The 24,172-nt window shown below is 42.1% G+C and overlaps 1 protein-coding gene across 1 annotated transcript in view; it reads right to left on the reverse strand.

The window, feature by feature from the left end:
* The window catches only part of CMC1 (C-X9-C motif containing 1), a 46,183-nt gene that overhangs the window by 16,257 nt on the left and 5,754 nt on the right, over nt 1–24,172 (reverse strand). Inside the window, exon 2 of the mRNA XM_066584491.1 lies at nt 12,601–12,693. Within this exon, the coding sequence (XP_066440588.1) occupies nt 12,601–12,693 (93 nt within the window). The remainder of the gene's footprint in view (nt 1–12,600; nt 12,694–24,172) is intronic.

Raw genomic sequence — 24,172 nt, forward strand, 5'->3', positions numbered from 1 at the left:
CTGTACACTTACATAAGGCATAGGGCACGTGCACACGGCCAGGTCGGATTCCGCCTGCGAAATCTCGCAGCGGAATCAGACCTGGCGCCCCCCCCCCCAGAGATCCCATACTTACCTCTCTGGATCCGCCGTGAGAGTGTTGGCCAGCGTGCATGCACAGTGCAGCACATGACGCACCGGCACTGGGGAATGATGTGGATTCCTGTAATACTTCCCCTGTGCCCACAGCACAGAGTATTGTGGGATGGACGGCTTCCATTGACTGCAATGGAAGCCGTCCATGCGTTTTTCCACTCAAATTAGAACATGCTATGACTCTCCCACCTGCAAGCAGAAAATCGCAGCCGATTTCTGCTCATGGGCATGGGAGAATGGTTTTACACAGCATGTCTATGGACGGAAATCACGGCATGTGTCTGACTGCGATCTCCGCAGCGATAATCCGTCCATGGGCATTCGGCCATAAAAGAAACTACAATTGTAATCATTTCTTTGAAGTGTGTGCTCTTGCTTGATACTATGTAATTAACATGCAATGAGATTAAAAGTACAGCTTTGTTTGCAAAGTTATAAAAATTGTCCGGCCGAAGATCCCATAAAACTTGGCCAAGTTTTAGTCTGCAATTGTATTGAATTCCTCCCTTTCTATGATCACATGCTCTGTATACAGCACACAACAGATATACAGCAATGAGGCTTCGGCTTGTTAAAACCATAACTATAGACACTGGCATAACTTTGTCTGCTTTGCCCTGGCTGCAGCTTGAAAATCTTTACAATTTTTCCACTTAGTAGCTGGCCCTACTGAGGTGTCATCTCACCATGTATATTATCACAACACTTAAGATATTGCGATCACACTCTTCAGATAAATGAAAGTGTTTGCCATGAATAGGGAGGGCTACTTTTATTTATTTATTTTCTTTATGCTCAACACCTTGCAGTGATATGATTTGCAAACGTTAAAACAAAGAGCAGAGGAGGTGGAGGACTGCGGCGGATACATTGTCACTACAAACTGCTTACACGGTACGGCGTGTTAAAGACGATTTCTATTTCAAAGAAGAATAAAATATCTTCGACAGCAAGCACGGACACAACGCAAATAATACAGTTTATGTCCTTCGGAGAATAAGAAGCACTTGCAGAACAAAACCCACAATAACAATAGATCAATGAAAAATACAACTATTGTCCACCATGGCCACTTCTCATTAGCTACACAACCTCAAGCTTTGTAACAGGCATACTTAAGGTTCACATATTGGTACGTAGGTAACGCATTATGAACTAAAGCAACCAGTATACAACAGTTCTGACCCATCTAAAGTGCCCCGTTTAAGCAGTGAGTCTGACTTAAAAGCTGTACAGGAATCTACCTATAGCTTCTCGGTTATGCTTTCTCACCATTAAAAGTCCTGGCAACAAGCCTTCAAGCCTCCTAACATCATTGAGGCCTACTCATCCAACCTGCCACATCGTGCCCTTCTGATGACTAATCCATCATGCACAATACCCCCAATACTAAGGTCTCACCCAAAGACCAAAGGTAACTTTGCTCTATAAAAAGTATTACATACAACTGTCAGACTTAGAAAAATCCAGTGGTGTTGGAGATTTTTTATATTTGCGGAAGCTTCAGCTACAAGTTAGGTTACTACTCACACTATCAGAGACCCTTTCTAAAATAGCCATGATTGATCATACTGGATTGTCAGACAGTAAGAAAGAGTGCAAAGTCATTCCTGGGGATTCACTGCTGGTTATCAAGGTCCATCACTTTGACAACACAAATCTAAGCCAAGTACAGTTTAATTTTGCATATTGGGTTCTGTACAGATTCATGGATTGCCCTTCAAAACTGGTACCCTCACAAAGTGGTTCTGAATCATATCAACTTCATGTGCTGAAATGCAGCCCCGAACATGCAAGGAACCTCCTGCATACTTCACTGTTGCCTGCAGACACTCCAACCCGTCGGTAGACAAATTACCTTCTGTTACAGAGAAATATTTGCAATATTTGCAATTCATCAGTTGAGAGTAACTGCTGCCTTTTTTCTGTACCATAGTTCCTATGTTTTTGTGCACAGTTGAGTCATTTGACCTTGTTTCTACGTTGAAGCATGGATTTCGGCTTCTTCCATGAACACCACTTCTGGATGAGATTTCTCCGAATAGTAGATAGAAACCAATGGAACAGAGTTACACCTACCAGTTCTCAGCAGATGGCACTGCTAATCATCATCTGATTTCAAAAGCAAGCATCATGTGTCTTTCATATGCTGCACTACATTTCTCTGGCCAACTGCTGAGTCTATGGTCCTCAAATGTTGGCCATTTCTTTGTGCCTCTTCAAAAGAGCTAAAACAACACATCTTTGAAATCTTTGTCTGGGAGAGACTTTGCCGATACAGTGTAACTATCTTATGTCTCGTTGCTGTGCTCAGTCGATGCTTGTTTCACATAACCCTGCAGCAAGTTGTTGAATAGGTCATCTTTGAAGAGCTCTCGAATCTGAGGACCCACAAAAACTCCCTCTTTAATCTTTGCTCCACTGAGTCGAGGGAATTTTTCATAAAGATATCGGAAAGCTGGCGAAGTCTGGTCCATGGCTTTCATAAAGTTCTTCATCAAACCTAGTTTGATGTGAAGGGGTGGTAGCAGGATTTTATGAGCCTGGACCAGAGCGGGGTGCTGGATATTCTTCTCTCCAACTGCTACATTTTGTCTGCGAGTCCATTCCTTCCGCAAGTAGCGCAATTCCCTTGCTCGGCTATCCCATTCAAAACACATTTTGTATAGCCCTGCTGCAGTCCCATTAAAAGGGCAACTACTTTCAAATCACCACAGAGGTGCCGGCTGTACTTGTTATACTCAATGGAATTCAGTAGCTGCTTTAAGTTATTGTACGTCTCTTATGTGGACATCATGTGCTATTGGAATAGATAGAAGACTGTTTCCATTGGGCAAAAGCACAGCCTTAAGACTCAATTTCGAAGAGTCTACAAATAGTCTACATTATTGTTGGTCATAAGTAATTTCTAAGGCATTCATGGGCCCCCAATATCTGAACAGAATACCATTTCTGAAGAAAGGCTCAAACTTCTGGTGCCGCTTTCGATATGAAGTAATTGGTGACTTCTTCTAGAAGATTCCATTGTTGAAGTCTTGAACCTAGCAATTCTGCCTTGTTCTTTGATAAGTCCAAATCCCGAACCAGGTCATTTAGTTCTTCCTGTGCTATTCTGTGTGGCATTGATGATGCACCATAGTGAAAATCTGGATCACTGCCTGCTGACTGACCAGAACAGATCACCTCACCCTCATCAGCTGAATCAAGAGAATATTCTGCTGAAGGTTCTGGAATAGGGATGAGCGAGTATACTCGCTAAAGCACTACTCGCTCGAGTAATGTGCTTTAGCAGAGTATCTCCCTGCTCGTCCCTGAAGATTCGGGAGCCGCCGCAGCTGACAAGTGAGTTGCGGCGGGGAGCAGGGGAGAGAGAGATCTCCCCTCCGTTCCTCCCCGCTCTCCCTCGCAGCTCCCCTGCGAATCTTCAGAGACGAGCAGGGAGATACTCGGCTAAAGCACATTACTTGAACGAGTAGTGCTTTAGCGAGTATATTCGCTCATCCCTATTCTGGAACAGGAAGTCCCTCACCATGTGGAACTGGTCTCAATGCAGACGGAATGTTGAGGGGTAGAGGATTCTCAACTTCTTTTGCTTTGTTATCCCGCCGGAAAGAGGAGAAACTAAGCAGAAGTAACAGTCATTTGTGTGGTTGCTTGGCTCTCGCCACACCATGGGGACTGCAAATGGCATTAATGGTCTTCTGCCATTCAACCACAGTGAAAGCGGTATTGTACATGTAGCACAGCATATATACGGGACCCAAACACCATGCTAAATAGTGTAAAAAAATGGCTTGTGTGAGAGTGGCCTCAAGGTTCATTCACATCTCATTATTATGTACGTTCAACGGTTGCCATCATGTAGTTCGATCTGAATACCCGAATATGGCTATAATAGGGCAAACTGAAGTCTAGACTATTATGGCACCCAGTCAATGCATTTTTTTTTAAATAAAGGAACAGCTATGTATGCTACGTGACCAAAAACACACTCCTGGTGACTTGTATTTCAGATTTGAAAAATCTAAAAAATAAAAATGGCAATTTTTAACTCTGCAGCACAAGAGTTTCTTTAGACATCACTTTTTATACATGCGCCCCACTGTGTGGAGAGACTTATAAAAAGGAGGAATGAGTGCATTCCGAAAAGCTATTTCATGATAAAGCTAGCATGTCTTTAATTCAATGCCAGATCAAGGTTGATTAGTTTATTATGTGGCTGCCTACAATGTCAAAGTGCTCAGAGAATCTTTAACGGGTGCATGTAATGAGCCAGGAAGTTGAGAGGATGAGCATGAGAATAAGATTGTTGTGCATTGTTCAACGCTGGGTGCATAAGCTGCTTGGTATTGTCAGTACACCAGCCTGGCCTAGATTGATCATGGTTCAGTTAACATCACTGAATATCTAAAACCTCTGACTCAATTAATTCTCACCTGATTAGGATGAGGCTGATATTCAAACTAAATCATCTCTCCAGTCAAGTAGAAATCAATATTTCTGATTTTACTTTTAAATCACTCTTATAAATAATAAAATATCTGCCGCCGACTCTTCAGTAGGATACAAAGAGGATCCGTTTTTTTTTTTTATTCTACTCTGCACGACTGATTAAAAAGAATTATTCTAATTTGAGCAAGAGCATATAGAAGAATGAGATTAATTTAAATAGTGGTAGATGAAACAAACTAATTAAATTCACACAAAGGGGAAAGCACTTTATATTTTGTTTAACTCTTGCCCTGCCAAAGACATTAGCATTTCAATGTTTTACTAAAACTCACAATGTGCGGTACAAATAGTTGCACTGAGTATAAGAAAAATTACAAGAAGCGCTATAGACAGTTTGATGGTGTAAACGTAGGGGGAGATTTTATTTTTTAGCGTAAAAGAGTATCGAACTTTGGCGCAAGCCCTGCTTGCACAAAAAGTTGTGTGATCTTTTGAAAGGTGTGACACTTTCCTGAAAAGGGGGTGCGGCCAACCCAGACTGACACTTATGTATAACTAGCTAATATACCCGTCTTCGCCAGAGTTAATTTGGTACAGGTGTCTACCTATTTGCATGGAAAGTTTTATGAAGTCGTAGTTACTTCAGAGGAACCGAGGAATAAAATATGTTTACACATATAGGAGCATTAGATTCTCCTCAGACTGCATGTACTGATGTCCCTCTGCAGAATGTGCCAACCCTCCCACTCTCCTTACTTTTTACACGTAAAAGGTAATGCCCCTTTTTATTCACATTTACCCCCAGCCTGAAGGTTGCAGCCTTTTCTTAGCCTAAAAGGCATGTTCCATCCATGCAGTCCATGGACGCTTTTTCTGTACTTTACTGCCTTTCAGTATACACACACACACACACACACACAGGTGAGGTAGATTCTCCTCAGTATATTACACACACGGAGGTGAGGTAGATTCTCCTGAGTATATACATAGAGGTGCATTAAATTCTCCGCAGTATATACACAGAGGTGAGGTAGATTCTCCTTAGTATATAAACATAGAGGTGAGGTAGATTCTCCTCAATATAAAAATCATTTCCCTAGGCTTTATGGTTTCTGAGAAAAGAACTCGAAAGTTAGAGAATTAGTGGTGAGTCAGTCAGTCAATGAGGGCTTTCACCTGTTTGGCAGAAGTGCAGGCAACATTTTATAGGCCAAAAATATGTATGATAGCCTATGCCTGGTCAGTAGAGTCATTTCTTTATTATGCACCGTTTTATAGGTCGAAAGCAAATTGGTACTTGGCAAACCCATAAAACCAGTGTGAACAAAGCCCAACAAACTATAAAATGTCTCTTGACTTTGTGTCTACTTTGATCTATTGTCTTAAGAATGCGTCTTACTGAGGTCAAATACAGATCTAGAAATATAAGTTTGGCCCTCTGTACAAAACCAATGATGTACGAGTAGGACTAAATGCAAGTCCTGTCAACAAGAAGGGAAATCCAGAGCCTTCAAAAACTTGTGACTACCAAGTTTACTCTACAACAAAAATAATTTTTAAATGATTTTTGAAGTAAATTGGATATTCATCACAAGTTTTTGAGTGCTGTGGATTTCTTTACAGATAAAATACGTACTGTGAAAAGGACCAACAACTGAGTATTCGTAAAGGAGTAGTGGAAAGTTGTCACTAAAAATGTAAAGACTCCCATACGGGCTTGTAAGGTCATTTACGGACTCCTAATCTTTCGTCTACCCGCTACAAATCAAAGGCAGGAAACCAAGCAGCATTTTTTTTTATCCCTTACAACCCTACAGATGTATAATCTACCCACCACTATAGGAGGCACGGGGCAATGTTATGTTAAACATTACTGTTTTGGTGTAGCTGATGTATTACTTTTCTCATAGTAAGCCTGTTCTTCCAAGTCTGTTTGTGGACAAGAAAGTCGCAGCCCATTCTCCCTTTCGGAACACGTCCAGAGCATTTATGGCCAAGCAGAAAACCCCATACAATAGGAGCCCTGTGGGAGATTATCCAGTGAAGTGTGCTACTTGTGAAAGCCAAGGCTACCAAAGAATGGCGTGTGAAACAAACCACACTGGTCAAAAGACTTATTGAATTACACCTACTTAAAAACTGGGAATTAACTTATCCATGTGATAGTCTACACAGCAATCCATCAGCCCGACTTGTCTTAAAAATCGTACCCTAGGACACAACGGACTATGGCAGCAATAAAACCTATGGGAAATAATTTGTTTCCTTGCAAACTACTGTTTAGTTGAGAAATGTTACGGAACCTCAACTCAATTCCTACCCTCCTACCCTGTCTTTTTAGGGATTTCTTGTTGTGTATACTGCATATATCTAAATGATGGCCAATAGGACATTATATTCATATTACATATGAAGAAATATACAGTACACGGAATTAGAATGTAATACATTTTTCTAACACTAAATAGAGAGCATGGTTGGGGGAAAAAAACTAAATTGCCAGCCGGCTGAAATTGATATTCATTAACGCACTTTTACCTGAATAGGGAACATTTGGGCTTTGGGGTCTTTATGATAGCCCCAGCTGGTTATGGTAGAAGGTTACAGCTTTACCCATTCTGTTCAGTTCTGTATCCTAATTAGTCCAACGAATCTATAGCTGTGAGCACCAAGTGTCCATGCTCAAAAGAAACTAATTAATGCGAGCAAATTAGATCAACTCCAAAGATCCAACAGCCAAACTCTTAGTTAAATGCTCCTTGTTAATAGGAAGTGTAGCTGTCAATAACTGCTGTTGGTGGCTTTAATGAGGCCCGTTTCTTTCATTGAAAGTGATTTCATGTCTCTTTGTCCTTGTAAAAGCTGCTCCTTCCCCTTAAAAAAAACAACCAAAAAAAAAAAAAACACTGTACGTAGTAATGGTGGTGCTAGCTCTCTCACTTAACTCTTCTCATAAGCTGGGTTGAGATGACATTGAAAATAAAATGGAATAAAAGTTCACTCCCAAATTATATTTTACATGCTGCACTTCAAAGCGGAGGATTGAACCTGCCTTCTCAGAGATATCCATGCGCAATTGTTTGCTTTAGCTTGCTCCTTGCATATATGAATTTGGAAAAATACATGAGAAAAACGCAGAACTATATTGTGATTTACACACACATCATATAAAAATGAGACCGCTTATTTTTACTTGATCATTGGACAACTTTTAAGTGGAATAAAGACTTTTCAAGAAATTCTATGCTCAAAAATCTTAAGCTTCATTAATTACTGAATGTTATTTCCTCGCTCTTGTATGAGCCAAGTAAGAATAGAAGTTATAGCGGGCGATTTTATTAGTTGTATTATACATTTTGTCAAGCCAGATATAGATATATACATATATAGATCGTTATCGTGTTGGATCTTCTTTGGCTTTCGGAATCACAGCAATTAATTGTGGTATCAATCCATAAGTATTAGAGTCCCCATGGTGTACCAAGAAAACATTCCCCACACCAGTGTTCTACCTCCAATGTTGACACTTTACAAGAATTTTTTATCAACTCCTGCTGCTTGCACCGCATTCTGACTGTAGCATCAGCATGTTACAACAACAATCTGGATTCATGTGACCAGGCGATGTTTTTCCACTGCACAGTGCTCCAATTTTTGCACTACCTTGCCCAATGGAGTTCTGTCTTTCAATTTCTCTTCGACAGCAATGGCACACGAACTGGTCATCTACTGTTATAACCCTATCCGTTGAGAGCTTGGATGCGTTATTTGCAACGCCAGCATTGCATTCAGTTGCGATTTGTTTAACCATAGTCCGCCCGTTCATCAGAACGATTCTTGACGTCCTTCTGAGACCCCTTTTATCGATGAGTTATGCCCATAAGATTCCCTTTTGCTGGATGTTTTTCCTCAAATCACAATGTTCTTGGTATATTCTCAAACAGTTACGAAAAAAGGCTCCCGAAACACCAGCTAGTAAATGATTGGGAAAGATTACATCTGTAGAGAAACCTCTTATGAGATTGACATGAGTTTATCAATGAGGAGCGATCGTAAGGAAGTCCAGAACCCTCCGTATTTTAATCAAGTGTGTATTTATTGACTGTCTGAACGGCAGTCCGAAGTGTTCTCCACACTAGTACGTCCACTATACGTACATCACGGACACAACAAACTTTCGCAAGTTGTGCCTTTGAACATTTGGCTGCAATCAACATCTCCATCCTTAGCGGCACTGTCCTGACTATTTTTTAGTACATTCCTGACACTGTTGCATGAGAAAATCCCACAAGGTTGGCAGTCCTTGAAATCCTGGCCTCATGTAGTCTAGCACTGATGACCAAGCCTTGTTTGAAGTCACTCAGATTGCTTGATTTTCCCATTGCTAACCAGTGTATTATGTAGCAGTGGGTCATGCAAGGCGCAAGAGGACTGTAAAAAGATCGGAAACTTTCAAGGTGTCCTTGTCATAAGAGGTCACCTTTCCAACAATGCCCTGAGCTCAATCTCCTAGAACAGCTTTGGAATTAATTAGAACCTTAACTGGACAGCAAGAGTAACAAACAGAGAAGACCTGAATCGTATAAGATCCGATATATCACTGGAGGGTAAGATGACCCGGCTCAGACTCACGTATTTTGGCCATGTAATGCAAGCAGATTCGTTAGAAAAATCTATAATGCTTGGACAGATCAGTGCCAAAAGAAGACCTGCCGCCAAAGGACACGATGGCTGATACTGTCAAAGCCAATACTAGCATGGAGATCACATAACTGAAAGAAGCAGTACGAAACCGAAAAACATGGAGAGAGCTTGCCTCTAGGGTCGTGAACAACTAACAACAACTTATGGAAATCCTTCAACACCTTGACCACTAAAGGGCTGAATGAAAATGACTCATTGTGGTCATGTTCCAGAATCTAAAAGGAAAGCCTTCTGAAATACATGAAGCAGCAGCAAAGGGAGCCAACTTCATATTATTGTCCGTGGTTTGGGATATTAACAAGTAAGAGTAACTTTCAAGTGCCTGCACACTTTTGGCCATAGAGAGTATATTTCAGAAGTACTGAATCACTTTACTATACTAACATTTCAATTCTGAAATCTTTCCCTTTGAAGCCAGACTCTTGCTATAACTGAAGTGGTGTTTGAAAACTACAGAAGTGAGTTCGTTTTTGATTCTCAACAAATGTTACCACTTTAAAGCATACTGCAGGTATTGCCAACTGGTATATTGTAAGTATAGATGCATGCCTCAGGTCCTATCAAATGCTCTCCACAAACTGATTTAATCAGACACAACCTAACCTATGCACTTAGGTTTCAAGACCGCCAAGTATCTCACCCATGTCTTGTGGTTACACACCACGTCTCATAACACGCTATAAGTATTCCACAAGTTATTTCTATCAAGTGTCACTTTAATTTGCCCTTGGGCAATTGGAATGCATGAAGTGGTGCTGGAAAAGGGCTCGGATCTTCATATGTCACCTGGAAATGTCCTATTCTTAAGCCAGTGCACCCCCCTTAAGGGACACAATGGCCCCTATTGGTGAAGCATTGTTGAACAAGTGCATGTTACTGAAACCATGGTTGACACCGGCCAGGCTTTGCGGTAGGGAGGCCTGAAGTTATTTTGTGGCCAATCATTTTTACTAAATATCACTGTGTGCCCAGAGGAGGAGAGGTACGAGAAAACCTAGGTGATGCGAACCAAGTGTGTGTATCATCCATTTCTATCTTACTAATCAATTCACTTTTAAACAGTTGTTTTAGCCATTTTATGTTTTGCAGTGCCATATCACATACATCGCTTACTGGAATGAAGAGTAACATTTAACAATTAGAATAGTATAACAAGTTTTTAGAAACTTAGGGAATGTTGTAGACATAAAGATGGCAATACACATTAGATGAACGTCAGTCGAACCTGCCGATTTCGTCTGACAGCTGTGTTCACATCTGCGTTGGAGCTTTGTTAGGACTCTGCGTTGCAGATTCCGTTAAAAACAGCAGAAAAAAAATAGTGCAGCATGCAGTACTTTTTTTCGGTAAAATGTTGGATCACCAAGACAGAAACTAGTTGGATGTCACTTATTGTAAATGAGGTCCAATGGGTGCCGTTGGAATCAGTCATGTGACAGATATAGCACAACCATCATTGTTGCTCTATGCTGGAACGAAAAAAAACAGAAATGCGAAAACAGATGTGAACACAGCCTAAAGTTTATGTCTAGTTTTACTATCTATAGGTATAAAAAGTATGAGCAGTGTGTTAAGCCAACATTAAAGCAGTTCTCTGGATTTAATAGAAGGCCTCATGCTTTTCTGTATAAAGATAGAATTTTAATTTATAACACATTATGTCCCTGCAATAGCAGAACAAGTATCTCGGGAACTGCAATATATGGAGTTGTCGATGTGTATGGACTCACGTTTATACATTAACACACAAATCACATACACTCCTGCTTTATCCTGCCAAAAATAACAGGTCAGCACGCAAAGCTTCCATAAAAAAAAAAAAAAATTCTATATTTTATTCATTACAATTAAAAAGATGTTCCAGTACAACAGAGATGAGTCTCCAATGTGCAGCAGACAGGCGGAAGGAAGGCATACAACATATCAAGTTCATAGAATTAAATATATGCTCAAAAGATGCATGTATGCAAAATTATATATAAACAAACATTTAATCGTATAAAATGGCACATCAAGCATACAAAGCATTGAATCTATACATATAAGCAGCAGTACATAATGTATGAAGCCCACCTTAGCACCTGCACCCCAACACGTGTTTTGCCCCAAGCTTCCTGAGGGGGTACAATTCATAAATGAAATGGCTGTTCTTAAATAGCAGCTAATTAGGTCACATACATGGGCACTCCCCTACAGACAAATGATCAGAATAGTACACCCTCCTCCTGGTGGTCAGTTCTTATTATCTCTGAGTTGTAAAGGCCAAGATAGAGTTGTAAAGATCACATGATTGTATAGGCATTCCCCGGAAAGTGCATTACCAAAGTAATAAATAATCCCTAAAGTGATAAGTTTATATGAAATATCAAATGAAACTGCTCATAAACAAAATAGAGTACGGAGGACCAATCTACCATGTGACCTCCATGTCATCCTGCTTTATCCTGGACTCATTCTTTATGAATATGGTTTTGGCAATATATATGGCTCGTATGCCTTTCTGATGTTCAAAAGCCTAAGGGAAAATCTCATATCCCAGGACAATATCCAATCCCATCCTTGGTGCAATATGTATAGCTCATGCCATAAACCTCATTTCATCAAAGGCAGTCAGGGATCCCAGCACCAGGAAAACGGAGGTTAAAACTTTGCAAGAAATATTTGGGGAACCCTTCCCTAATTATGAGCATGATTCATGCATGAACTCATGGCAACTGTACCACTTTTACTAATATTATTTATTAACACTATAGCTCTGTAAATCCAATTAATGCCTAAACCTTAAAAGTGAAGAATTAAAAAAAACGTTCATCAAATTTCAGATTGAGTTATTACAGAAGCACATTTTGATTTCAACCAAATCTGCATAAAACAGAAAAATCGGGAACATTTCGAATCTAAAAAATAACTTTTTCACTACTGAGATAATAAAAAGAGGAAGAGGAAAAAAATCCCAGAGAAACCTAACTTTATCACCTAGAGCAAAAATAAGCATTTACGTAGATGACTTTGCTCCCAGGAAGAGGCAATCATCCTGCTACTTGGTCTGGATTTTAAAGTGGGAAACGTCAGGCTTCTTCACACACAGGGGTCCCCAACTTCAGTCCTCAGGGACCACCAACAGGTCATGTTTTCAGGATATCCTATAGTAAGAACACCTGTGGCAATGTCTGAGGACCGACAATAATTACATCACCTGTGCAATACTGAGGAAATCCTGAAAACATGACCTGTTGGGGGTCCCTGAGGACTGGAGTTGGGGCACACTGCTTTAGTACATAACAGATATCCAAAAAGATCCACTCTCACCTTCTACTTCTGCAGCACACCGCACCCTGGCTTTCTCTCTCATCATCTTAGGAATAAGAACATCTTTCTCTACACATCGCAAATACTGTTCATCTGCAAAAAAACAAAAACAACTAACCTTAAGAAATACAAAACAAGCTTTATCTTGGAACATATGCCCACAGTAAAACAATGCATCATTGTGCAGAAAACACTTTGCAGGAAGAGTTTTTGAACGAATATAAACATACATCTATAAATCAGCAAGAAGTAACAAAAGAAAACAAGGAATAAAAGGAGACAAAGCTTAAGACTTTCATTGAGGAAGAATCAATTTTCACCTCCTTCACGTTAGGCTTTATTTCTGCATTAAGACTATAGCATTCCCATAATGTGTCAGCATAGAATAATGATACAAACGTGCACAACACATACAGCAACTACGTGAGTGGCTACAAGCTCTAATCAGCCATAAAATGGGCATATATTATAGATTTATTTAATTACGGTTCTCACAAAGAGCAACCAGGCTTTGTGAGCTTTTACTTAGGCCTCATGCCCACAGCCGTGACAGACTCAGTCAGTGGAATATCGCAGCGGAGTCAGTCACCCCCCCCCCCCCCCCCCCCAAGACCCCATACTCACCTCTCCGGATCCGCTGTGCGCGTCTCGCCTGGCGAGCCGGCGCGCATGTGCAGTACAGTTGGCGGGGATGCGTAATCACGCGATGGTTCTGCTGTGCTACAGTGGAAGTATAGTGTGACGGCCGGTTTCCATTGCCTACAATGGGAGCCGGATGCATGTATTCCCGTGGCATTCAGAGCATGCTGCGGTTTCTTTCACGCCACGGAATTCCATGGTAAAATTCCGCAGCGTGAAGATTTAGCTATTAGGTTCAATAGAACCTAATAGCTGCAGCATAACGCCGTGAAACGCGGCAGAAATCCGGCCGTGGGTATTAGCCCTTAATAACAAGTTCCTGTGTGTAATGGAAAATATTTGAATTAAAACTGCGCAATGACAGACAGCATTGAAATATACCAGGAGAAGCTATTTCACAAACTAGGTTGTGTAACTTACTGAGGGACATATGTCTAGATGAGATAAGAATATCAAGGAGCTTCCACATGTCGGCTCAAGGGGCCATACCAAGAATATCAAGCTACTAAGGGGGGGGGGGGGGGGGGGTTAACACCTCACACTAAGAATAGAGAATAAAGTAGTTCATGAACTGGATATATGTGAATATATATGTAGGTGTACATGTATGTATGCCTGTATGTATATAGATATATGTATATAAGTGATATCTGAAATATTACGCCACAGAATCATCCTGAAATGTATTGCACAGATCGCGTGACCATATTCTTAGCTAAGACATATGGTGAGATAAGATAAGAACTTCGAGCTACTTGGGCCCCTCAGCACTCTGTCAAGAGGTTATTCACTGCTGACTTAGAAGTTTCTGGGAGGTATGCAAATGAAGGATTAGAATGTATCCAGTGAATGTCAAGTAATGTCTGAGAAGTAACCAATCAGAGTTCGGATTGAGAACTGTGCAAAGAACTATGATATTTCTTGTATTAATGAGATGTAGCCAATGGACACGAAGAAGGGTTAAGTTGACCTATGAGAAATGTTGGATTGGAAACTAACCAATAAACTGCATAGTTAATTGTCCAATGATGTTGTGACACTCCAATGTAAGGGGGCTATAAATAAAGATGCCCGACATCGATTTGTTGGGAATTACTTTGATGAATCCATAACTGTGTGGGCTCTGTCATTTAATTCCTCCGTCATATGACGTACTGAACTCTAGGTGTGGCAGCCCTACTGCACGGGTCACCTGGACTTCAGTCACAAAGTACACTCTGCTGTCCCTCATCAGGCTATCGCCGTAGCATGGGTCATATGACGTCATTCACAAGGTACACTCCCCTTCCCCTAGACGGCCATATATTTTTGCCGAAACACTGTGTAACCCACACTTCCAATCACATCTCCATAAATGAAACACCCTTTGCCATTTAGCTCTTGGAAAAGTCATTAAAACATAGGTTCTTGTCTTTTCTCTACCTGCACTGTGGATGCTTGCTCACTAGGTTCCTTTGCTCACTAGAATGCAAAAAAAAAGCTATCAGCAAACAAGAATATTTTCTGCGCTCACAAAATAGTGCGCATCCACAAATAGTAATCTGTCAAGAAAAATGCATAGGAGTTACACTTACTGGGGAGGAGGGGGGTATGATGACCATGAGCCCCCTCCTTGAAGTGATGTCTCCAAATAGATGTTTCCACACGTATACGAGATGAAACAATAACACCTTTTATTCTCAGACTTCAGTAAAATAATGGGCAACGCGTTTCAGTGCGCACAGGCACCTTTCTCAAGCCATATCTCCTCGTCCTTTGCTCACTAGGTTCCTTTGCTCACTAGGTTCCTTTGCTCACTAGGTTCCTTTGCTCACTAGGTTCCTTTGCTCACTAGGTTCCTTTGCTCACTAGGTTCCTTTGCTCACTAGGTTCCTTTGCTCACTAGGTTCCTTTGCTCACTAGGTTCCTTTGCTCACTAGGTTCCTTTGCTCACTAGGTTCCTTTGCTCACTAGGTTCCTTTACTCACTAGGTTCCTTGTGTGTTATTGGTTTTGTTATTGTGTTCATATGCAATTCTAACTTAGATAAAAACCAGACTAAATTTTAATAAGTAACTTATGTAGAAATGCTGGTTGTTCCAGGAGATTCACTTACTTTTTCTTACAACTGGATGTTCATAGCCTTCTCAACAGTAGTTACAGCAAAGCTGAAAAAACAATACAAGTGCTCTAGCTCTACCCTCCTCTACAGGATTTACAGCAGCACTAGTCAAAACAAAGCCTCCTCTGTCCAAGTTTCTACAATTTTTCCTGTATTAGGGATAGAGGTACTGATATATCTTGACACCATCAGGAATTGCTGGCGGATTCAAGATTGACGCCCCCTGTAGTGTTTGGCTGCAGAGGGGGATCGTCTGCAGGTCCTGGCAGGGCACTAAGGATTGCTGGGGAAAGCATACACCAGCCCCCGCTGCAGGCAGGCATCCCCAGCTGCAAGGCCCTTCCCCGAAGCGCACAGCGGGGAGGCCACAGAGCCGTGAAGCGGCATTCCCAGGGGCGGCCCACCACCCATGTAAATTTAACACTGCGCCCGCAACCAGGGAGGCCACAGCGCCAAGGGGGACAGAGAAAGTGACAGGCGGCGACTGCACACTGCTGGAGCACAGCAGGGATCTGATAGCGGAGCGGTACACTCAAGTGACTGCATGGGGACAGTAGAAGGGGAGGGGGGGGGACTGTGACACACATGCGCCTAACAGCGCTGCAGGAAGCTGGGAGGCAACAGCCGCAGGCAGGGAAATGTCACACAGCGACTGGGAGCGAAGAGGCGAGCACGCCTCCCTGAAGCTGGAAGGTAACAGCGGCGGGGGAATGTCACACAGCGCTGGGGAAAACAGAGGGAAGCGCGACTCACTCACATGCCACACTGCTTCTTCCCCTCATCCATTGTGGGACCTTACGCTACTCCACCAATCAGGAGGTAGGGGTGTGACAGGGGCGTTCCTCCATGGAAGCCCTGTCAAACCCCTAGCTTCCAGTGACGTCAAGATACACCAGTACCAGTGATCGTTTCCATCCTCCTAAGGGGCTAGTGGCCACGGACAGATTATCGCTACAGAATTCACAGCCAGACGCCTGCCGCGAATTCCGCAGCAATGACCGTCCATAGACATGCTTGGTTAAAAGATTCTCCCCTGCCCACGAGCAGAAATCAAGTGTGATTTTCTGCTCATGGGGGAGATCCGCAGCATGTTTTATTCTGTGCGGAAAATCGCACGGACGGCTTCCAATGCAGTCAATGGAAGCCGTCCATTCCGCGATATTCCACGCAATGGGCACTGCGGAAGTACCACGAGAATCTGCATCACAGCCTGGCATCGGCACATCATGCCCTGCACTGTGCGGCAGCTCACCAACCAAGATGTTCGCAGTGGATCTGGGAAAGCGAGTATGGAGGTATCTGTGGGGCACCGGGTCTGCTTCCGCTGCAAGATTTTGCAGTCAGAACCTGACCCGGCCGTGGGCATAAGGCCTAAAGTACTTAGAACATGGCCCATCTTTCAGTAGAATCAAAGGAATTTTCCAGTCAACAAAAAGCATAATGCAATGTTTATGTTGACATTATATAATTAGCTTATTTTTTATGCATGTTATATAGACAGCATGTAATACCATTGAACTGCGTTGGTGTGTTCAGATGTGCGTTTTGGTTTTTTTTCCTTTATTTTATTTTGATTTTTTTTTTTACACACACATAAAAAGAAAACTGCACCATGTCCTATCTTGGTTTGTATCATGGACCGAAATCGCCCATTAAAATTTATGGGATCGTGTAAAAACGCAGTCGTATGCATATTCGCTGCATTTTTTTTATTTACACACACGTTACGAGGAGACAGCAGGTAAAACAAAGTGTCATCAATTGGGCTTTCTTGCATCTCTTTTTTGTGCATCTGAAAAATGAAGTGAATACAGCAGCGACGTGGACATAAAAAGATGTGCACTAAAGTGTACCACGAAAATGGTGTTTTTCACAGACCAAAATTGCATATGACTGCGTGCATGAGGCCTGAAAACATACCTAACGTTTCAGTGAAAAGTAACTTCTCAGAATTGACTGCCATGTGTGCACAAGGAATAACAATTTCTGGCCATTATTTGACTTACAGCCTGCAGAGTGGAAAAAAAATGGTATAAAACGCAGCATACATCTCCAATTCTCAGTTCTCTCTGAGCTGGAGGGTGGACACTGCTGCAATGCTGTCTTCTATACACATGGAAAAAAAACTGCACACAAATTACTGCATCACAGAAGACACTAAATAAGTATTGAGCATTGTAGATGTGATTCTAATAGCTGTAAATCACTTAAAAGTTAGCTGCGACAGCAACATCCAAGAACCCTGAGTTTCTCTCCCTCCTCCTTCCCTCTCCTCTCTATAGACTCCTATGGTGTTGTCTTTTTTATCTTTGATATTGGAGAAGCACTTCACTTGACATCAGGTAGTGGACAGAAAATTAGAAGGAAAATCACTATTGACTAAAAGGTTAAAGGAATTTTTGACCCCTGAGATTGCCCTCCTCTCCATGCTGCCAGGCACTATATATCGAATCAAAAAAGGACTCCTAAGACACTTCATCGTGGCTATGTGCCTAATCATTTCACAGCATTGGAGACAAAGGGGAGCGATCCGGAGACTGATATGGGTGGAGGCTATGGAATATATCAAACATATGGAGGAACTTGAGAGTTCTGACTCAGAGCCCGATAGGCCACGAGAGGTCACAGCCGACATTTGGACGGCCTGGATAGACTTCAAGGGTTCTCCTTCCTTCCACACATGGCTGGCTGATGGATCATTGCAAGCGCAAATGTATTTGGAAACAGGAGATGGAAATGAGAACCTAGAAATGTCATCAACCGTCAATATGCCTTGCTCCACAGTGCCCCACCAAGCAGAATGTTGCAAGGAGGTAGACAAAGGCCAAGCTTCCTCCCCCCCCTCTTTTTTCCCCACCCCTGTGTCCCTTCTCTTATTTCCTCTCACTCTCCTTTTCTTTTCCCTCCCTCTCTCCTACCATGCTTTCACTCTCCCCTCTCCCCCTTGACATATACTGCTGTTAGCTTTTGTTAATATTTGTGTTTAATTGTCTCATACAAAATACCTGCATTGCATTTTTCCAACAACTTGGGAGTGTTTGAATAGTTTCATTAAAGGCCTGTGGGGGCATGGAGGCTACCGGAACCCCCAGTAACAATTAACCATGGGCGGCAGACAGGGGGCCAATCTAGCAGAGAGTGGGGTGGAGGAGACCTGAAGTCGGGCGGATCACGCCCCATTGGGAGCAGAACCTATACCTCGATCCCCAGCAGATAACCACACACGATCCATGAGGTTCAAGTCCCCAGAATCTCAATAAGGGGTCTTCAAGGTGGCCTCCTACGTCCCCTACTTATCCAACAAAATGTTATATCGTCCCATTTTCATAACTGTATTTAATAATGCAATGCTGTTTTTGAAAACTAATAAACATATTTTGAAACAAAAGGTTAAAGGGATTTTTCAGCACAAAAAAAGTCTTTTTAGAGGAAGTGACTTTCACTTTTGCTAGTTAGAAGTACCTTGCAAAATTATTCACCTCTTGCTGCATTTCCTGTGTCGTTGCATTGCAACCTGGGGTAAAAATGGATTTTTGAAGCATTTAATTTCCATGATATACGTACAACTTTGAATGTATAAAATATTTTAGCGTGACACATACTAATTAGGACACCACAATCCCCCCCCCCCCCCCACAATCTCCCCCCCCCTCTTTCTGCTGCAATTACAGATTAAAGTCTCCTGGTGTATGTCCATTAGCGTTCCCATTCTTCCATGTTATGTTGCTGTATACCACATAGTTTCTTATAATAGCCAAAACGCTCCTTTTTTTAGTCTCTTCCGACCAGAGAACTTTCAATATGATGGGGTGTCTGCCACATGCTTTTTGACGAACTCTAAATACATTCTGGGGTGTATGGTTTATAGTTATGCTATGGACAGATACATCCATTTTCACATTTTTGGAGCAGCTTCATTGTTATTGTTGGCCTCTGATAGGTCTCTTATTAATGCCCTTCTTATCCGGTCTGCGAGTGTTGGTCGGTGGCCTTCTCTTGTCAAGCCTGTAAGGGTATCATATTCTTTATTTTTTTAGAATTTATTTAATAGAGGTCTGTGGGATGTTCAAAGTTTAGAATTAATTATTTTTTTCCCCAATAACTCAACCCTTATCTATACTTCTCCACATCTTTGTCTCTAACCTCTTTGGAGAGCTTATTGGTCTTCATGTTGCTTGCTTTCTGGTGTTGCAGATTTGAGACCTTTCTGAACAGGTGTATTTATACTAATATTATTTCGCACTTTGCACACAGGGGGAACCTTACTTAACTACCATATATACTCGAGTACAAGCACATTTTTTATGCTGAAAAAGCCTCCCTCAGTTTATACCACAAGTAAAAAAAACAACAAAACAAACAAAAAAAAACTAAACGCAATACTCATTTCTCCGCCATCAGCAAGCAAGCACTGTGATTGGATTGAGCGCCAGCCAATCACAACCGGCGCTTGATCATTCACAGCCATTCTGTGAATGACATCACTGAATGGCTGTGATTGGTGTATCGAGTGCCGGCTGTGATTGGCTGACGCTCGATCCAATCACAGCTCTTACTTACACAGTGCTAATGGCAGGGGAATTCAAAGCTGAGCAGGGAGAAGACAGCAGGGAGAATTCTCAAGCATCTTGCTGTACCGCCGGGGAGACCATCTCACCGGGAACACAGATGCCGGCTGGGAGGAGAGTATTGCGTTTTTTTTTTTTACCTAGTATATACTCGAGTATAGCTAGGCTTATACTCTAGTCAATAAGTTTTACCAGTTTTTTGTGGTAAAACTTATTGACTCGGCTTATACTCGATTATATAGAGTAATTATGCTGACCTCTGAAATTAATTCTTCAGATCAGATCTTATTTTGGGTTTCGTAGCAAAGGGGGTGAATACATACACTCAGCTTTTCAGTTGTTTTTCCATTCCACTTTAACAATTAAGACTTTTTTGACAGGTCCATTATAAAAAAATCCATTCTAAAATCTAGGTTTTACTGCGATGAAACAAAGCGCTAGGAGTGAATCGTATCTCATTAGCTATGATACAAGTTTGTTGAAAAGTTAGTAACTATCTAAAGGCTTTGGAATTATTTTGCTGCTGGAAAGAATTTTTGCAATACAATTTTGGTTAGAAATTTTGTAACTTTTGGTTTCTGTAGCTCCTTCTCCAAATGGCTGCTAAGAGAGAGCGCAGGTAAACGGAACGTCGTTCCAATGACATTCAGCTACCATGTTGGTGGATAAGGCACAGTTCATTTCAGGTGTGTAATTAGTAAATCTGTCTCACAATGTTGAAGTGGAGCTAGGCTTTACATGTTTTCTATGTGCCACGTTAACTCTAGCAAAATCCAAGTAAGTTATTGTAACTGGCTCTTACAGGACCATAACCCAGCCACCAGGCCCATGGTGACTCTCACAGCTCTCAAAATTGTCATGAAAGGAGAAATGTTACAGTTAAAAGACACAGCAGATAATGATGACTTAATTAACACATAAGCTCCACAGGCAAATCTAAGTCTACCGTAGCTTAGTTACAAGGTGACCCAGATCCATTAATTTGCATGGAGTGTGGAGTCAGCACAACCCTTCTACTGTAAGTAGAAATGCACCCGTCTACACGATTTATTTATTGCTTACAAGCTTGAAAAGTTGTGCTGGTGAAAGTTAAGCATTTTCCAGTAAAATGTACTGGTTCACTTACTTTTGCTGATGCAGTTATTTCCAAGGAGGCTGTTAATTAGCTGCAGCGGGACCCATGGATGGAGTACTCTCCACTCTGGGCGCATGCCCTGTAGGCATCGATACTCAAGAGTGGCCTACAGGGCATGGAGAAAACGTTCAATGCCGGGTTGGTGGGGCGAGCCCGCTGCTCGTTAGTATCAATGACTACAGCCTCAACTCCTGCTCCAATTAATAAACACTGCTTTTATAAAAACGACGGCACAAAGTGACCCAGCAATGGAACGAGGGTTTCTGTTACTACTTTTCTGCCCTAAGATAGAGCAGGATTCACACAACGTATGAGAGTTACGTTAGAGAAACTCAGGCACAACTTAGAATGCGGTTGCAAATGGATCTGGATACGTTGGGGGCCGAAAAGTAGCAAATTAGGTTTAACACTGATAAATGTAAGGTTATACATGTAGCAAAAAAGGTGGCAGCATATAATGATGCAAGATGAACTCCTTGTCTAAAGGAACATGCTTTGTTGTTTCGTAGTTTAAAATTTAGGCGACGTTTCGACCTACAAAAGGTCTTTTTCAAGCCAAAAAACTGATGAAACACGGTGTGGAATCCATGTTCCGTATGTAAGGTTATAGGCAGGGAAATAGATATCACCATTACACACTAAATGGGAAACACCGACATGGCAAAGAACTTGGGGATTTTAGTTAAAGGGGTTGTCCCGAGGCAGCAAGTGGGTCTATACACTTCTGTATGGCCATAATAATGCACTTTGTAATATACATTGTGCATTAATTATGAGCCATACAGAAGTTATAAAAAGTTTTTTACTTACCTGCTCCGTTGTTAGCGTCCTCGTCTCCATGGAGCCGACTAATTTTTGGCCTCCGATGGCCAAATTAGCCGCGCTTGCGCAGTCCGGGTCTTCTGTGTTCTTCTATGGAGCCGCTCGTGACAGAGAGCGGCTCCGTGTAGCTCCGCCCCGTCACGTGCCGATTCCAGCCAATCAGGAGGCTGGAATCGGCAGTGGACCGCACAGAAGAGCTGCGGTCCACGAAGCAAGAGGTTCCCGGCGGCCATCTTCACAGGTAAGTATAGAAGTCACCGGAGCGCGGGGATCAAGGTAAGCGCTCCGGTAAGCTGTCTGTACGTCCCTGCATCGGGGTTGTCTCGCGCCGAACGGGGGGGGGGTTGAAAAAAAAAAAAACCCGTTTCGGCGCGGGACAACCCCTTTAACTGTAACCGCAACTGGAGCAACCAGTGTCAGGAAGCTGCTGCCAAGGCAAATAGGATTATGGGGTGCATCACAAGAGGTCTAGGGGCACATGACGAGAGTATTGGTCTTCTTCGTTATAAGTCACTGGTCAGACCACACATGGAATATTGTGGACAGTTTTAGATACCAGTACTCAAGGAGGATATCAGACTACAATACCCAGAGAGGTTATCAAAACTGGGATTATTTAGTTTTGAAGAAAAGACGGCTAAGGAACGCTCTAATAACTATGTATAACTATATCAGGGGACAATACAGAGATCTCTCCCATCATCTATTTATACCCAGGACTGTGATTGTAACAAGGGGGCATCCTCTACATGTAGAGTCAAAAATGTTTCTACGCCATCATAAAAGGGGGTTCTTTACTGTAAGAGCAGTGTGACTATAGAACTCTCTGCCTGAGGACATGGTGATGGGGAACTCGATAAAAGAGTACATGAGGGGCCTGGACACCTTTCTTGAGTGATACAATATTACATGTTAGTCAATGACTACTTCAGAAGGGTCGGTGAGCCGGGGATTATTCCCATTGCCAGATTGAAGTCAGCAAGGAATTTTTTAGGGGTACTTGTGGGTTATCTGTCACCACTTTTTTAATATAGAATATTATTATAAATATTTATGTTTTGGAGGAATAAAAAGTTTAAGACGTAAATATTATTTTGCATATGTATTGGTGAAACATTTGTGAAAATTAAGCACTGACCGATAACCCACAAGTACCTTTCTTACCCTTTAATTGAGGAAAATTGTTTTCTACTTAATTGTGTTTTTTTTCTTCCTCTAGATCAACACTGGGGGGGGGGTAATAGGCTGAAGTGGATGGACAAGTGTCTTTTATTAGCCTAAGTTACTGTGTGACAACTCGCATTGGACAGCACATGGACTGGACTGTCCAACGGACTCGGCCAATTACCTTGTCCTATTCTCGCTCGTCAAAACGGACAAGAATAGATGCAGCAACCTTTTTTCGCAGACTGATCGTAATTGTGAATAGCCTTATAGGCTATGGAGGGACCGTGCATGGTCCGTGTGGATGGTCCCTAAACATGGTGCCACATTCCCTTTAAAACGTTATGATGTCAGAACTCCTTTTTGTGGTTTTCAAAGGGAACCTGTGATGTCCTTTTGTTGTCCTCACTGACGGCAGCATATAGTAATGCCAAACATACTGGTGCCAGTGCTCGGTAACGTAAAGGGTAATGTATGGTGAGTTTTAAGAACTTCCATGTTGTTCCTGTTACTCCCATCAAAAGAGGAGTCCAGATTACTCATGAGCTGCTGGTAGCCCCTCTCATCCTCTGTGACTGGCAGTTCTAGCTATTATACTGCAGACTGAGAAAACTGTCCATCACAGCAGGAAGGCCGGACTAGTAGCAATTCATGTATAACCCGACTCATCTTTTGCTGGGAGCTGCAGAAACAAGCTGTAAGTTCATGTCTGTCACTACTATATGCTGCCCTCAGTGAGGACACACTAGAGCAGGGCTGTCAAACTCATCAGCCCTATGGTTGCCTTCAAAGGGCTGATTGTAATTGTAAAACTGTATAGTAATAGTGGCCCCAGAAGTAATAGTGACCTCAGTAATAATAGTGAACCTTTATAGTGGCCCCAATAGTAATAGGGTGCCCCATAGTGATGCCAGTAGAAATAGTCCCCCGCCATAGTGGCCCCAATAGTAATAGTGACCTCAGTAATAATAGTGACCCTTTATAATTGCCCTAATAGTAATAGTGGCCCCATAGTAACAGGATCCCCCATATTGACCCCAGTAGAAATAGTCCCCCCCATAGTGGCCCCAATAGTAATAATAGTGAACCTTTATAGTGGCCCCAATAGTAATAGTGTTTCCCATTGCGCCACGAGTAGAAATAG

Source organism: Eleutherodactylus coqui, chromosome 12 (assembly GCF_035609145.1).
Source record: "Eleutherodactylus coqui strain aEleCoq1 chromosome 12, aEleCoq1.hap1, whole genome shotgun sequence".
Classification (NCBI taxonomy): Eukaryota; Metazoa; Chordata; class Amphibia; order Anura; family Eleutherodactylidae; genus Eleutherodactylus; species Eleutherodactylus coqui.